Source organism: Aythya fuligula, chromosome 3 (assembly GCF_009819795.1).
Source record: "Aythya fuligula isolate bAytFul2 chromosome 3, bAytFul2.pri, whole genome shotgun sequence".
NCBI classification, from domain to species: Eukaryota; Metazoa; Chordata; class Aves; order Anseriformes; family Anatidae; genus Aythya; species Aythya fuligula.
The window spans coordinates 24,559,452-24,576,941 of NC_045561.1; the positions used below are offsets into that span (position 1 = coordinate 24,559,452).

The 17,490-nt window shown below is 38.9% G+C and overlaps 1 protein-coding gene across 1 annotated transcript in view; it reads right to left on the reverse strand.

Moving 5' to 3' along the window:
• Positions 1-17,490, reverse strand: part of ARID4B (AT-rich interaction domain 4B) — an 85,974-nt gene that overhangs the window by 23,325 nt on the left and 45,159 nt on the right. The window contains exons 9-16 of the mRNA XM_032183902.1: positions 16,664-16,743; positions 15,630-15,703; positions 14,654-14,799; positions 9,855-9,927; positions 9,245-9,339; positions 8,070-8,167; positions 7,603-7,870; positions 6,469-6,641 (exon numbers count right to left, since the gene is read on the reverse strand). Coding sequence (XP_032039793.1) covers positions 6,469-6,641; positions 7,603-7,870; positions 8,070-8,167; positions 9,245-9,339; positions 9,855-9,927; positions 14,654-14,799; positions 15,630-15,703; positions 16,664-16,743 — 1,007 coding nt within the window. The remainder of the gene's footprint in view (positions 1-6,468; positions 6,642-7,602; positions 7,871-8,069; positions 8,168-9,244; positions 9,340-9,854; positions 9,928-14,653; positions 14,800-15,629; positions 15,704-16,663; positions 16,744-17,490) is intronic.

The window sequence follows — 17,490 nt, forward strand, 5'->3', positions numbered from 1 at the left end:
TGGGTTCCAGAAATCAGTAAGTACCAGAAAGCTTATCGGGAGGACAAAGAAGCATTTGCAATTCCAACTATGGACCAAAGCACACCCGCACCCCATCTCCCACCGAAGGGGAGCACAAGCCTTCGAGCAGCAGGCAGTACGGATTAGAACACACCACTAAAGAATAATGAAGTAAAACCAAAGTCTTCATTTCATACAAATATTGCATATCATTAGATCCAAAGGATGTTCTGAAATGGTTAAAGGGCTCAAAGTAGTTCAAGCATTCAAAAACCCACATGCAGCAGGTACTCCTTGCTCAGTGGAAAGGTTTATCACCAACAAGCCCACAATATGAGGACGCACAGTGACACGCACACACACCAATAGCTGCAGCAGTCACGCTGTCGCACCATGAAAGGAGCTGCTGTGCCAGGCAAACGTATTCCACCCCATGGTCACCCCCACACACAAAGCCCTGCGGCAGGGTGCTCCTGCCCCGGGACCCCAGACCTGCCAGCACCCCACATTTACTGGGAACCTGGCCCTACCCGCACACGCCTGCCCTGCCGCACTGCTCCCACAGCAGGTGAGACAGCAAAGGCAGCATTTTTTCAGGGGTTATGCTAAAACTTGAGGAAGCAACATTATTTCAATTATTGGTTCAATTAAGTCATTAAAGTTAATTGAACCACTAGCAGAAATAAACTCCAGTGTAATTGACGCTTCAGTTCAGCAATTAGCTTCTATTTTTGTGTTTGCTCCCTCCCCGCCTTCTTCTCATCCAAGAGGATTATTTAACCTCTACCTCACAAAACACAGAGCTGGAAGTGGCAGGTCTTCATCCTCTGACTTTCTTAATAACAGCCAGATTAGGATGCCCTGAAGTTTTAAGGCAGAGAAGCCATTAGGGCCTGTACTTATGCCATGACACCAGAGCCTTCTATTTAAGTCACAAAATTAACAAAACTAAAAAGAGACCACCAATAATTTTCTTCCCTGTGAAGCTGCAAAGAAAAAAAATTTAAAAAATAGGCTCCGAGGTCCAAAGGCTTCTGTCTGTACCCACTGAAAATGCAAATGTGTGGCTGTGGCCCATCACTGAGGGAAGGGGAAAGGCACTGACTTGGTCTGAATCACACAGCGGAGGAGTTCGGTGTGCTGCAGCCATGCACTGTGAAAAGTGTTTTCTTCTCCTGCTCTGGAGAGGACGAATGAAAGAACCTCAGTGTTACTGCTCCTAAGTGTTTCACCAACTTTCTAAGGAACTTGGAGTCGTTTGCTGAAAGGGTAATGGATGGCTCGACGTCTGGCTGAGGAACACAGCACTTTCCATTTTTATAGCTCTGGTTCACACACAGCTTGAGAGCAGCGACTGCTTGATGAATGGTTAAGGGCTCACCCACGCACATTTGTCTCAGTGACAGCTACCGTGGCTAATAACCTCCGCGGTGACCAGGAGCTGTGTAAGGCGGGATGGCTGAACCGCTTCTTCCACATCCCAGAAGCCTCCCTCCCATCCGGGGCGAGGCACGCATAGGACTGGGATATTTCCACTGCCCCTGCCCGCACTCTTACTGTGCCACCAGCAGTTTATTGCGCTATGAGAAGCAGGCAACACATAGACGGATGCATCAGTGCATATTCTATAGTCAGAAGAAAATTAATTTCTCAAAACATGACTACACAAGAGCTTCTTTCTCAATAGAGTTGGCAGCCAGAACACACAAATATAACACGCATCGCAAGAGGAGCACAGAAATACGCTCCTATGAATGAAGCCACGCAAGTACACTTCTTGTAACTGCATCTCCGCGTACACACCAGCAGCCTGAGATTCAGACCAGATGTTCACACCAACTGTGCAAGGAACAGGATGCATTTTGCTCCCTTCTGCCAAGCTAAATAAATAATCGATTCCATACAAACCCAAAGCTATCGCAATATCTACTCCTCAGCACTAAGCCAGAGGAGAGATTCCTTCTGTACCAGATCTCCTCTCCAAGCCACTTGAGCCTTCCTGCTGACATTCCGGATTCCCCACCACACAGCTCTGATGCGCCATTTGAACGGATCAGGAGTTGGAGATGCTGCCTCCACTGACCTGCTGGATGTTAAACGGAGCTGCTGCCTGTTATGTAACCTGGTTGCAAATCGTGTTCAGAAAATCCTCATCAAGTGTATCCAGAAAATTTCCCTCACACACACAGAAATAAAAGCCCACCCAGCACAGGCACAGCAACCAATGCCTGTCCTAACAGCTCTCAGCTCCTGCTTTTATTATTCCCAGCTCCTCCCCACTGCTTATGGGGGGGGGGGGGGGGGGGGGAAGTGCTACTATTGCTACTACGTAATGTATAAGAGATCAAAGATCATGACTTCTTCCCTGTATTTGCATCAACGCTTTAACCTCATCCACAATTACTAGCCGAAGAGGCTCAGTTCTTGGCGCTTTCTCCTTTTGATGCTGTCACAACAGGATGGTCCCAATTCCCAGGAAACCATATAGACAATACCCAAACACAGCACTACGAGGCAATCAGAAGCGTTTAGGTTTCTAAATCCTGTTTTGGAGCACACTCACGCGTTCCTTGAACGCATCCGAAAAGCAGGCACTTTAAGGACCAAGACGACAAAAGCACCAGAACAGCCTTCTTGCAGCCTTTCCACACTGCAGGGATCACTTCAAAAATCTTGCTTGGTCACCTCAAAAAAATCAAAGTACTACCCACGCACAAGTCTGATGTGACTTTTATTTTGTTTTGAAAACAATCATCCTCCTCCAGATTCTCAGCACTTAATCTTTCCCTTCACTATACTATTCCTGACAGTGGCCCATCTGTCCCAGATGCATAAGCCACTTACAAAAAAAAACATACACACACACACCACTCAGCATTCATCACCTGAGAAAAAAAAAGTTTCTTGCTAATACTTGTTAATTAGCAATTAACTTGCCCTTCAGTTCAAACTGCATCCACTGTGAAGTTTTCAAAGACTCTTACTTTTCATTTTATTAGCAAAAAAAATGTTTTTTGTTGTTTTGTTTTTTAAACTCCACCAGGCTCCCAGCCTCAGTCCCTTGGGAACACACTCAACTGCCTACAAAGCTCACAGTGCAGAAAAGCACCTCTCTGTTTTGCATTTGTTGGCTTTGGCTCAAGTCTTGAATTAGTTACAGTAGTTAATGCTAGATGCTACAAAGAAATCTGCACCAAACATGGAACCTTGCATCCGAAGACCATTACATCCGAAACAAGTTTACAAGATCTAAATTTTTCTTATTTGTTAGCTAGGAAATAATGTGTATCAGGGGAAAAGATGGGCTTACCAAGCCATTTCTGTAAACATCTCTCTTGGACAGACCCACGAGAAGTAACACATTGCAAAAAAGAAATCACATCTCCTAAAGCCATCCAAAAGCAGCTGAGCACTAAGCTGGCCGTTTTGCACCAATTTTATGACTTCAAGTCTCAGAGAACAGCAGAGAGCCCGTGCAACTTCCACTGGCCACACAACAGCACGAAAAGCATATGCAAGAATACACAGAAGGAGGGGTAAGCTGCCTCTGACACTGTTGTCAGCGTGCACAGGTCTGCAAGTAGGTGAGACATGCACTCTGTGGAAGAGAGAAAGCAGCACGCTCGGTCCTTTCTCTTCATCATACTGCTAAGTGCATTGCAGCAGGGACTGCAGGATTAGTGTGGTAACAATGTACCATCTGAAGGGGCTCAGACACCTAGCACTGCAAGAAGACAGAGCCTCTTGGGGAAAACAACCGAAAAACCACCACAACTCCGGCTTCCAGGAGTGATTCCTGAGATCTTAAAGCTGGGAATTGGATCCAGTCCATCCAGCAAAAATTCTGCATGCAACTCGGCAGCTTTCCCAACCTCTTGCATCTATATGGAAAGAAGCTACTTGAAGATCTACCTATAGGATATCTATCAGAGATATAAATTTAGTAACTCCACAAGTTTGCCTTATCAAATATTAGATTGCATGTCTCTGGCTATTTGGTTAGCACTATGAAAGACAGATGGTCTGTATTTTAAAAATCGATTTCAGAAATACACTGAGGAAGAAGTCAGTCCACAGTGATTATTTTTTGTGTATGCAGCTTTCCATCTGCAAAAAAAAAATGTATTTTAGTTTACCAAAGAACTCAAACCACAGCGTTTTTCCCCTTTTATAGCTTTTACCATTTCCATATTGGGGCGGGGGGGGGGAGGAGGCGGCAATATCTGTCTAGCACAATCTCCCCAGCAGCACACCAGGTTCACAAAAACACTTCCGCGCTTATACTATTAAGACGTTTTATTTTTTTAAGTATTTAAGACGTCAGCATCGTTTCTTAAAACCATTTAAAGCTCATAGGATACACAAAGTCTTATCAGTCTCTAGGAAAAAACAACAAAAGAAATCAAGTTTATGGCACTACTAGTCTCAGCATTTATAAGTTGTAGTACTGACTGCTATGAGTCTTTCATGTTAGTATATTTAAATTACTCCATGAAAATGTATCCTCAACAATGACCCTATCATCATCTACATCTATTTTTAGAGCTGTTTTCTACTCTATTTTAAGCAGCTCATTACAATCTTTCATGAATCACAATAGCAAAATACTAGTTCAAAGAGTTCATACTGAATGAGTACAGAGAAGCAGAGAGAAAAGAACTAACTGAATTACCATCAGATGAACTGGGGAAAATTAAGAGGAAATGCCTTTTTATAAAGGAAAAACTAAGAAAAGCCACAACATTTTTATTGTCATAAATAATCCAAATGGACATGAGTCAGAATAACAATAAAAAACACAATAAATGGTTATGAAAAGCAAATGCAGATTGCAATCATACTTATTTTTCTATAGCAGTGTGCTAAGTTTTAAGCCACTCTACTTTCCAAATATATCAACAAACACTGAATAACACCACAGATGTGTGTACACACACCATTTAGGAATCTTTAAAAACTGCTATTCTCTCAGCAGTGCAAAGATTTCCATCTATTTATTTTGAAAGTAACATGGTAAATTAGACTAAGAATCCTGAAAATTCAGCAAACCTGCTACAGTACTGCTTCTCTAGTTCATCTTAAAAATGACATGTGGAATTCCAACAACCACTCTTTCAGAAAAAAAAAAAAGACATTCATCTAGGATATAAATAAAATCACACACAGAAAAGGCTTTTCTGCTGAGTTAAGTGAGCCTGATTCTTTTTTATTCTGCATTTGAGTTGTACAATTTTCCAGTGAAATTTCACTGAAAATAGGTAAGACAACATTTTACCAAAGGATCCTTTCAAATCTGTTATGTGGAAACCAAAACTCTCAGTAAAATTAAAAAAAAACTATTACAAATGAACTTGGAAATCAACAGTGAACTACATCAGTTCTGTTAAAACTTAATGGGACAGAACAAGCAATAAGAGTTACTGATACTTGGACTGATATTCTGATACTATAGCTGATATTCAGAATCCAGCTGATCTACTAAACCAAGCAGTGATCAGAGGAATGAACAAGGGAATCAGCAGTCAGGTAACAGCTGGTATTAAGTTAAAAAAAACATCCCTGAGACAGACTGCTGTAAAAAGATTAAAAAAAAAAAAGGCATCATTATCTGCTTTCTCTCTTACAATAGTTTCTCCTTTAAGAATCTGCTATTGTTTTCTGTTGCAGACGAGATACTCAATTTAGAAAGACCTTTTGTGTGATCCGTAACAGCCATTTTTGTGTTCTTACTCACTTGAAATCATATTCTACACGGGTCCTAATTGTAAGAATATATAAGACACTGGGGATTAGTGAAAACTATATTCTGTTTCAAACTTTTTTGATAGCTGTGTTTAAAAAAAACACTTATTTTTATTTTTCTGCACTGCAAAATGAAAATCTGAAGATTCCATAACACAAGTCACCTGTATGCATTTCATCCACTGAAGTAATAAGGACAGTAAGGATCACGTAATCCATTTCCTACTTCCAAAACTTAATGTCTAAAGGACTGCACAAGTGTCTCTTGCCAGCAGCATCCCCTCTCAAAGGCAAAGCTATCACTAAATGATGTAAGGTACTTCTCTCTTTTTCCCACATTACCCAGAACACATCACTGTCCAAGAGCAAAAACTGGTACTGAAGTTAAATAGAAAAATACTACTCATAATGAATGCAATATTTTTGTCCTAAGTGAGATTCATACATTCTCTTGCTTGTCCAGCTTATAAGTATTTACGCCTGGACATTGTAAAAGCTTCATATAAAAGCTTTTTTTTTTTTATACATCCATTTCTATTTTTTATTTCTAATTGGACTCACCAACTTCAACAACGCTAACCATAAGAAAGTTAGGAACACACAGGTCTTTAGAAGACAAGGGTAATTCACAAGAGGGTTGTCTGATTCAAAGTTCAAACTACGAGAGAGTAAAACATAACGAGTACACATCAGATGTCTTATCTGATTATAAGCAGAGCAACTTACCCTGATTTTTCTTTTTCTTCAGCCTCTGTATTTGCAGTGGGATTTTCCATTTCTTTAATCTTTTCTTCTTCTTTATCTTCTGCTTTGGTTTCATCTTCAGTTTTGATTACATTTAAGTCCTTCTCTTGATCAGGCTGAATATGCGCAGAATCTGGCAAATTTTTTCTGTTTCCCTAGAATAGTAAGGCCTTCAGTTAATTCACAAGGCAAAACAAAAATATAAAAAATTTAAAAACAGGCAGACAACACACACAAGTTATTACGAGGAGGAAAAAACAGCTGGAGTCTAGGACTCCTTCTAAAATTACAGCATTTCCATTGGTTTTATTTCTGAAATTCACAACCTAAGTATAACAGACTTCAGAGCTGCAGCCAGTCTCCTAGGTAGCTGTGCAACAGCGATATAAGCATGCATCTCTTTGGCCTGAAACTACAGAAAAATCTTACATCAACACTTCAGGTTACATCTGCACTGAGGAGGCAGAACTATTGGCACCGGTGTTCACTCCCAAGTAACAGCAGATCAACCAGGACTGGCTGCCACTTATACACAGAAGCATTACAGCTGCATCACACCCTGACTTGAAGGGTTACACTGCTTCCAGAGCAAACCACTAAGCCTGCCCTGTGCAGTATTTCAGCTTACCACCTTGTGTTTCCTTCACTAAAATCACTGAGTCAACACTGGATTTTTTTGACCACTGAACTACACTGGACCACTGTGTACGTTGTGTGGTCCAGATCTTTGTAGAACTCCACTGGTTTCATTAGAGTGGTGAAGTAAATCCAAGATTTAAGAGTGCTTAAAAAGCCTAGCCCAATACAAAATGAGATCAGCACTGAAGGATAAAGCAGCATGCTAACTGGTCTCCATTGACCTGGGAGGGACACAAACAGGTGCAACACTGCAGCTGCTTCCTAACAAGTCAAACATTTTGAGATCATGAGCCCCTAAAAGCAGGCACCTACGGATATATATAGCTCTAATCTGTTGACCTTAATTTATTTTTACAACATGTTTTTGTCTTGTTTTAAATCCATTACAGAGATTTCAATCTTAACGCAGATTGATTATTATCAACACACTACCTGACTTTATCAGCAGGATATAATATGAACATTGAAGTATTTTACCGTAACAGTGGGCTTATCATTTTCTTTACTTTCATTATCATTCTCAGCTAGCTTTTTGTCTTCTTGTTGTACTGCTGCTACTTCTTCTTGCTTGCGCTCCTCCTTATCCGCTTTTATTTCTTTCACATCCTGCTCTGGATCTTCACGCATCTTCAATTCTTTTTCTTTTTCACAGTCTTTACAAGGCTTGCTTGTCACCTTCTCTGGTAATGCCATTTGAAATTCAATATTTGCTGAGGTGCAATACTCTTCAAAGCCGTAGAGATATCTTAAAAAAAATTCTGATAAGCAAGTTTCTTTCAAGAAAGACTATACTACCTAGCAGAAGCTTAAAAGGAACAATATGTTTTGTAGCTTACAAAGACTGCATTATAACCAAAAGTACAGAATTTATGTATATTGCCACCACCATGAGATCACTCTTTTTAGAGCTTTTTTAGCACACACTTCAAAACTTTCCTACTTACTTTTTGTATGCACATTTAACATTATATCCTGCAGCTGAATTCAACACAGGAATTCCAAGATCTTGATAAACTTGCTTCCACACTGCTCCACTTTCAATCTATTAGAGAAAATAAAATGATGGTTGCTCATTTAATTCACTGACACACAGAAGACTAAGCTGAGAACTTCTACAATTTTGGATAATAATTATACTTAATTTCCTCTGATCTATAAAATCAGTACTTATCACATGCTATTTCCCTGTAACACAAACCGTAGGCTACTGTAACTACTTTAAGCAAGCTAGCATTTCTGCGTTCCAGTAAGTCATAGCCGGTCTTTCTCTCCAGGTGGTAATAAAACAAAGAAAAATAATACAAAGATCAGTATGTCATTCTTATTTTAAGGAAATTATTAACTATGACAGCTAGAATTTTAATTAAATTGCAAATAAAGAGTCTCATTTAAAGCATTAGCAATACTCCGTCCTGGCAGTACTGCAGCAGACACACTATTAGTCATGTTATGCCTCTAATATGCCCTTCGGTGACAGAGCTTGGTGACATTATGACATGCTAATTTCTCACTATCTGTGAAGGTAAAGCAGATATACTGTGATAACCAAGTTCAGCATCCTCTGCTGTCCACTGGTAAGGTGGCATTGCACAAACACACCTCCTCAACCAACAGGCTAGATTTAAGGGAAGTAGCCCAAAGCAGTTACAGAATCTGCTTGGCCAAGAATTCCACATGCCCCAGTTACTGCTTCAAGACCAACTCTACCAAACCCAGTCAGCATTTTCCTCTACATATAGCCCCAAACAGACAGGAGTTAAGAGTCTCATATCTAACCTTAACTTAGATTACTTGCCTTTGAGATCTTACTGAGCAGACTTTCACCTTCTGAGGTTTTATCAGACAGACAATTACTGAAATCTCACAGAAACACACATACTGGCTGATTTTATGCAGCAGTAATTAAATATGTTGAGTAGACATTTAATTTATTTATAATATAACTAGTTTGTTTCCTGTTAAAACATGCTTTTCAGAGCTACAGTGTATCTTAGACAGCTGTGGGATTTCATCTTATACATCTGAAGTTCCTGCATCAGATTCTTCTTCATTACCACTTGAAGGAAAACAACACCCCCAGGTTGTACAGATCTGGAATACTCATCATACTAATACTCACATTGTCAAATCCTCCAAGCTTATGTACAAGTCTGAACAATTTGAAGAGATTCAGATTTCTATATCCTAGTACAGGTCGTTTGTTAATAGGAGTCCCTGTAAAGAAAGACAGTTATGAAAATAATGCAAAAACATTTTAATAACAAGAAATCCACACCATATATACTACTATGCTATTAAATACTATATAAACTTTCTGATGACCTTATGCACCTGCTACTTTTTTCTCTTCATGAAACTAGAAAAAACTCAAGAGCTTTAATAAGCCATTCTCTTATAGTTCAGTAATATAAATAAGTTCATACATATGCATTCCTCCATATATTACTGAGTATGCACAAATGATGTAATTTTTCTTTGTACTTAAATTACACATAATTTGGTTTCACCCATTGAAACAATTACATCTCCACATAGAAGTGTTGTCCTAGGAAGGGACAGAGTCAAGGGACAGACTGTTACCTTCTAAATAGAGGGGAAGCCAGGAGTGAGGAATGCAATCACACCGTTTCTGAAAATGAACTGCAAAGTATTACTAGCTTACAGATTCAAGATTCAAGCTAAGCAAGCCCTCTGCCTTCAGCTTCTACAAGTCAAACACAGATGCCTACCCCTGTCTTCCATAAACTTGTATAATTGCTGCAGAAAGTTCTCTCTTTCTTCGGGAAAAGGCTCTATTTCCTCCTGTTTAGAAAAAGGTACATAAACATATCACCATTTTGAGCCCTCATTAAGAAAACCACTGCAATGATTAGTTTAGGTTCAAATACTCAAGTTTGTTTTACTGTAGTCAGTAACACAATACTGTAAAGAGTGAACATGGCTTCAGTGCTATGCTACATGGAAGTAATTTTCACATATCACAAACAACTTTACAAAATATGTAAGATGATAACTGTAAAGATCCATCTGAAATTGGATTTTTGATGAATCAGTGCCATAAATATCATAAATACCATAAATCAAGATGTATTCTCAATGTTGTTCCATTATGCATGAAGTCTGGAAGATATCAGTATTAATGATCAAAAGATTTTATCAGATCTCTCTTTTTCTTCAGCAAGTTAAGCAATTTCTCAATGCTTGGATGCACTAGGTGACTTTCAAGGATGAAATGAAAGATTAAAATTGTGCTTGCACTTTCTTGGGAGCTCTAATCCACAGCACTGACAAACCGCAGCCAATGACACTGCATGCATGCTGCCATGAGGTACCAGCTGAATGCGTGGTGAGCAGGATCAATCCCAGAACTGAAATAACGGATATTTTGGATGTTCAGTTTGTCACACTAACAAATCTGTGTTAGGTTCAATTCAATTAACAGTGGGGTTTTATAACAAAGCACTAGGGTTTAATTTCCTTAGTAAATACCATTTGCCACAAGCAGCTGCGACAAAACATTAATACCATAATCAGAATTCTTAGAAATTGATGAGTAAGCTACTTCAAAACAATACACTGAATACAAGTTGGCTAATTTTTTGCATGCTTCTTTAATACTACCTGTAAGCTTCCAAAAATAACTAGTAAAACCTAAAACAATTTACGCTCACATTTCACAAGCAAAGGTAAAGGAAACACTGCTAGCAAGCAAAGGATTCAAGTTGTTATCATAAAAGTTGAAAGTGACCACAGAGAACAAATTACTTGAGTTTATATTTTTTTGTGGGGGGTGGCAGGCAGGCAAGTAGAACAGATGCAGGGAACTGTTGTGGGTGTTGTATTTGTTTTTAAATCTCAAATGACAAGCACTTGGAAAGGACTTGTACCAGCATACTCTGGAAGTGGTGAAGAGATCAAGAGGACCTACATGGGATTTTCACATTCCTCAACAACAAGAGAGCACTTGCCATAAAAAGCAATCCCACAGCGCATTTAGGGAATGGAAGATGGGAAGAGGGGAAAGCACTGAACTCAGGAAATCCAAAGCTTTTAAGAAGCAAAAGTATAACTTTCAAATACTAGGGGAAATAAAGGTGATGAAAAGGCTGGATATAACACTGCTGCTCTTTCATCACCATAAGATGCAATGCCTGAAGAATACTCTATCTCAGATGTGCTAACTCACGAGGTGCCAGAATGCCAACTAGATACTCCTCATTAATTTTCCCAATACAGAATACATCAGCTTTCTTAGAAAGTGTGCTACGGGGTAAGCTTAAGACCCTGTGTACCTTGGAAAAGAATTTTCACTTTCTCAGAATCTTTACAGAAACTGATACATGCTACACACTGTGATAATAAACTGCTATTAATCTCCAAACATTTACGAATCTCTTAAATAGAGTAAATGACAAGGCTTCCTAGATTAATGGTTTGAGGCAGGTACGTCATACTCTGCCATCTTTATTTACAAGTTAAACAGCACTATCAGGTTACTCCACATCCTCTAACATATTTGTCCATCTCACAAAGGACAAAAAATTGGTTTATATTCCCAATAATGATATCCGTAATAAAAAGCAATGTGCTTTAAGCAGCATACAAAATTCACACAGTACTGTAACACAGTTCTAAGAGAAGGTCCTTCTCAATCCTAGCTACCATCATATTCAGCAAAGGAAAGGGAGGTAACTTGCCATTCTGTTCCACTTGGAAAAATACAGAAAAGAAGGCAACTCATCTTCTCTTTTGTAGAGAGGATTTGCATGTCTTCTCCTACGACAGCATCTATCCGTGAAGCCTGGGGCAATATAAGTAAGAGCCAGGGGAGGGGGAAAATTTTCACATCCTGGAAAGCACTAGGGCAATCTGCAGGTGGATTTAAAAAAAATACTCCAAAGAAGCAGTCCACAAATACTGTTTAAGAAGAGATGTTGCTTGATAGCCAGGAGGTTAGAGAGACAACCTACTAAAATCAGAGAGAAGGCTGTTTCTGCAGAAACAGAAAAGACTGTTTTAAAAACCTCCCACTTCAGCAGATGATTGAAACAATAGATACTGCAGAAAAAAAATCAGAAGAGCTGTCACAGTTAGGTCCCAAAATATTTAGCTAGGATGAGATCTTCATGTCTAGCACATGGAAAGACTAGCTCGTACAACATTGCAAACAACTAAGAGGCGCTATAGAGAAAGCTCTGAAACTGCATCTCCAAAGACAAAGGGTACAAGGTCATATACTTGCCAAACATATAGCTAAGATTGCATTTTTTTTTCCATCTAAAATAAGTAGTGATACAGTGATTGCTATATAATGACTGTATGTCAACTTGCATAGGTAAAAATCTACTTACATTCACCATGCCCGTGGCTGCATATAAACCTGCTCTGGCAGTTCAAGAATTGCGCTGCCCTGACACAAGTACCCCCCCCCCCCCTTGCTTCTCAAAATATCAGAGCATAGACTCCTGCACACCAGACTATACAACTTTTGATCAGAGTTGGCTGATCTCCTGTAAGCTTAAAGAACAGACAGAATGAACTCACGAGCATGGAAAGGTGGCAAAGTTTTTACCTCACACTTCGCAGCCTCCCTAAAATAAAGAAGTGAACGAATGAAAGATGGAGCATCAGTATGCCAGAGCCACAATTTCCAGGGATGATGTAGTCAGAGAAAGACTATGTATGACTAGCATTTATCATCCATCTCCTTGAACATTCCACTACAGTTGGAATTTCAGTTTACTGCTTCAGTTGTCAGTTGCATAACAGATTACAGGAAGAGCTCTTGAACCTTTGTGAGAGAAAAAAAAAGTGATCATAGAGGGAGACAGACTGAGTACCCTCAGAAAATATACAGGATGTAAAAGACTCTGAAGTCCCTCTTCCAGCTTCACTGTCAGCTGTGAAATAAAGCTCTTTCAGTAATTTTCTTCTTGTTATTGTTTTTTCTGGACTGGGAGAACAGGTAGTTAGAAAAACAAGCATGAGGTAGCACTCCATATTTCCTGGACAAAGGTGGAAGAAGAGTGTACAGGCTCCATGCTTTGACTGAAAGCTCTTCTACTTCTTTACATCCAGGTAGCCAGAGTAGTAGTGATCCTTCATGAAAGGTACAATACATCAGATTTCTTGGTAGTTATTTGAAAGTTTCACAATCTCTCACCATTTCCTTTTCACCACTAGCAAACCAGTAAATTCTGTCTCTTGCAGTTAGAAGCAGAGAGTGAAAGAACAACACGAGCTGCTTGCAGTTTCTGCTTCACAAGACAGCTATGGGACTGGCAAAGCAATTTGAGAACCTAAAACAGCGAGGAAGAAAGGGAACAACTACAGGGTGACAGACACACAGAGAAAAAAGACAACAGCATGACCACGCCAGCCTACTTCAGTTTACTTTTCAAAAATGCGAAGAACACAGGTCAGGAACAACAGCTTAGAGATGCCTCCGCAGACATGGTTCCTGTGTAAAAGGTAGCAAACTTCCCCATGTCTTGGAACATGTGATAAATCAGATGCATACTGAGGTAAGAGCTTTATAGCCAGTAAAAGAGTTTCATTGTTTATGTAAGCAATTATTTACAGTAGTGCTAAAATCATGCACAGAACTTAATTTCCAGAGGGGAAAAAAAAAAAAAAAAACAACATCACTGTAATATGTAATAGGCCAGAGATAAGAAACCACAAAGGGAAACTACACTCTTGTGCATACTGCAATGCATTCATCAGCAACGTTATTATAGAAAGGCAATGTTTTATTCAGATGGAGAGTAACCTAAAAATTGGAAGCCCATATGGGCCACATTCAGAAATGTGATGTTCTGCACTGGTGAAAAAGAACACCTTTGCCTTCCAATACTGAAAGAGTATTGTGCAAAGAAAAGGCCTGCCTACCTTTGCATAAAGTTGTATGATTTAATTGCTGATGTTTTCAAAGACAGAAGAAAGAGTTCTTTGCTTTAAAGTTCGCAAAACATACCACACATCCTTCATCAGAACAAATGAAGTATTTTTTTAGTTACACAGATCTCCCCAACTGGAAGACAGTCATACCTTTAATAGGTAGCAGGTAAGTTCTATTTGAAAATACTTACAAGTAAAGGAAACCTTTCTTTCTTTAAAAAAATAAAAAATAAAAATGCATGTGACAGCACACATCAATAGCTATCCTTCTTCACCTTGCTCAGTCCCCAGTAGGTACTGGGGCCCTTCCTCCACTGCATTAAGATCAGCATAGGAAAAACTGGAAAACAGGATCAGCCTCTGAGCTTCAATTTCTATTTTTCATTAGTTCCCACTGACACAGCCTTTTGACTGCACGTGCTTTTTGCTTAGTGATTCAAAAATATTTTTTAGACTTCCATGTTGATATTTTCACATTAACTGATCTTTGTTAAACAGAAATTTTAAAAGCTGAGAAACAAAAGTGTTGCCTATGTTAAGATACTATATGCTGCCAAATATTAACTAAATATTAGCCTTGCTAATTTGTGTCAGGTGTGTATCTATACTATTTGCTAACTTCACTTGCCTCTTCCTCACTGCTGTTATCTTCTTTTTCTTTTTCATCCTCTTCCTCCTCCTCAGCTTCACTGCTGGAGCTGTCTTCTTTCAATTCGGTTTTCCAGTTACTAGGAACAGTTCTGTTTTTATGAAACTCAAGGGCTTGGTCAAAAGCTGTAAGAGAATGAGCATTTGTTAATACTGCAGGAAGAATCAATTTCACCAAATCTTTAAAAAAAAAAAAAAAAAGTAGTTGGGGGAGAAGAGAAGACTGTTAATGAACTGTTCCACCCCTGAATTCAAAGAATCTCAATAAAATCCCCGTTGCCCATCATTATTTGTCTTACCCAGTCAAACCAGCTTTGTCTTTTCTGCACATCAAATCACTCAGAGCTATTACTAGGAATATTACCGTGTTAGTAACTATACATGCAAACAAGGACCTTATGTATTAGGCCATACATTAATACTTGAAAGAATTCCTGTTTCAACAGCTGTACACTGTGCTTTACATACCATTAAAACAGAGAGGAGAAGGAAGAGGAACACAAACCCATTTTAAGAGTTCCATCACACAAACTTCAGCTTTCAAATGAAATTACAATTCCAGTTTCTTGACAGTGCATAAAGATAACTGTCTCAAACCTATCAGGAGTATTGTAGTAGGAATAGTTCTATTAAGGCCTAGCACAACAGACCAAATACTAAATAATGTATAAAGCCAGCATGCACTGTACAATTATATCCTTCATTTGGCACGTCTGTGTTTAAAACAAGTGCAAGATAAGGTGCTTTTTCTTGTTCTTTGACAAAAATTGTTCCTCTAGGTTTTCAGTAACGTTTACCTTCAAGAAATATAGGATGCTTTTCTGTAACACAATTGAAGCTTTTTTTTTTTTTTTTTAAACACAAGAACCAACTTGATACAGGTTTGGTTCAATTTACGTCACAAAGTAAGCAGCTACACACACAGACAACTTTTCATAAGAAAAATGTATTTTTACCTTGTTTTAACAAAGCATCAGGCTTTGGGGAAGTTTCACTAATCTCCCGCACATCTTTTCTTGGCACAGAAACACTAAATAATTCAGAAAAACATTGAAAAAAAATATTAAAATAGCACAAAGCACTTCTTAATTTCTACCGCAACTATACCCAAAGAAACCAATCTGAACAGGAACTTGGGCTTCGGGAGAGAGGGCAGGGGGAAACCTACACACACTTGACTGCACACACACTTATGTGCATTTCTCCAGTGACGTGCATTGATGCATAAGTAACTGTTAAATGGTACAGGAAAGTGATAGCCTAGACTTAGTGACTAAACTACAGTGAAACTGTTAAATATTTCAATCTCTCTTCTGCAAAAGCATTCTGTTAAACCAAGCCAAGCAGAATAAATAGCTGGAGCTTTTTAAACAAGAACTGAAACCTGGAAAAAAGAATTGATATACATCAAGCTTCCTCCCTGACAAGTAAGAGTTGAAGAACACAAAGCTCCCTATTCTATTGTGAGTCCCATACAATTTGGTTTTCTAGGTTTCCGTCTTATTTCTTCATTTGAATAGTATCACATCTCTTTTCCAAGAATATGATAATATGCAGCTGCAGCCTATACTGAGACAAACATAATACCTTTCTACCTCAAAAAAATCAATTCTGTGCACACACACGTACATACCACAAGCACAGACATCTTTCCATGGCTGGATAAACCCATGGCCACATCTCTGAAAAGCAGTGTCCTGTTCCAACCAGAGCAGGAAAAATAGGCTCAAGCTGTTCTCAAAGTCACAAAATACTGCTTTGTTTGCCACAATGAAATTAAAACTAATATGGATTTATGTACTTTGTTGTTAACAATGGGGGCAAGACTAATTCTCTCACCATGTAGGCCATTGAGAGTTTTCTAAACATTAGAAAAATCTTCACAGAAACTTTCTGAACTGATGTTATTAATACTTTACCCACATCTCATATTGTGTTTCCCTGAACTGGAACATGTTTTTATTTAATCAACCTCTACATTCCTACTCACAATTTGCCATCCTTGAACGAGCGAACGAGAATATTGTCTTTTTTCACTGCAATATCATCACTACAATCTGGACAAACCACCTGCAAAGATAATAAAAACACAAAGTTTAGAGAGAAAAAAAGAGTAACAGGAGAGCAACAGTATTTACCAATGCTTCTCAAAAGTATGTTGGGCTCATTTCTCTTCAGCAACACTGAAATGAGAGCAATTGTGATCCCTTATAGCACAGAAGTGATGGCCTCCTGAAATTACTGAATGCAGAAGTCCATGCTTGCTTCCTGAAGGGAATTGGCTGCTGCTGCCACAGACATGAAAAAACAACCTCCTAACAAACACTAAGTACCTGCTGTGTCACCAAGGCTGATTCTACTCCTCATCCTAGAAGGACTGCATTTTCACCAAATGCTGCCACCTGAGTCAGAGACCTCTCCTGAAAACCTTCCAAATTTGCAAAGATGTCACAACCTACAGTTTGGGGGAGGGGGGGCAAGACACCACAGACCTTGCAGGATATACAAAATGCAACTTTATAAAAGGATCATTCATAAGTTACCTACCTAGAAAAGTGTTTCAAGTACATGCATTATGATAGGCTCTTTAAATCAAAGAGTAGATTAATCAAGCCTAGCACTGAGACAACATATTAATTACTTTTTGCGGTTTTATAAGCTATTTGAAAGTAACTAGTAAGCAAGTCACTAATTTAAAAACTTCAGGAATTTAATAACATGTACATTATTTATTGAAACTTCAAACTTTGGGAACAGAACAGCAGCCCTTTCCAGCACTCTTCTCTTAACTTTTAGAGAACTTATAAAAGTTTTAAG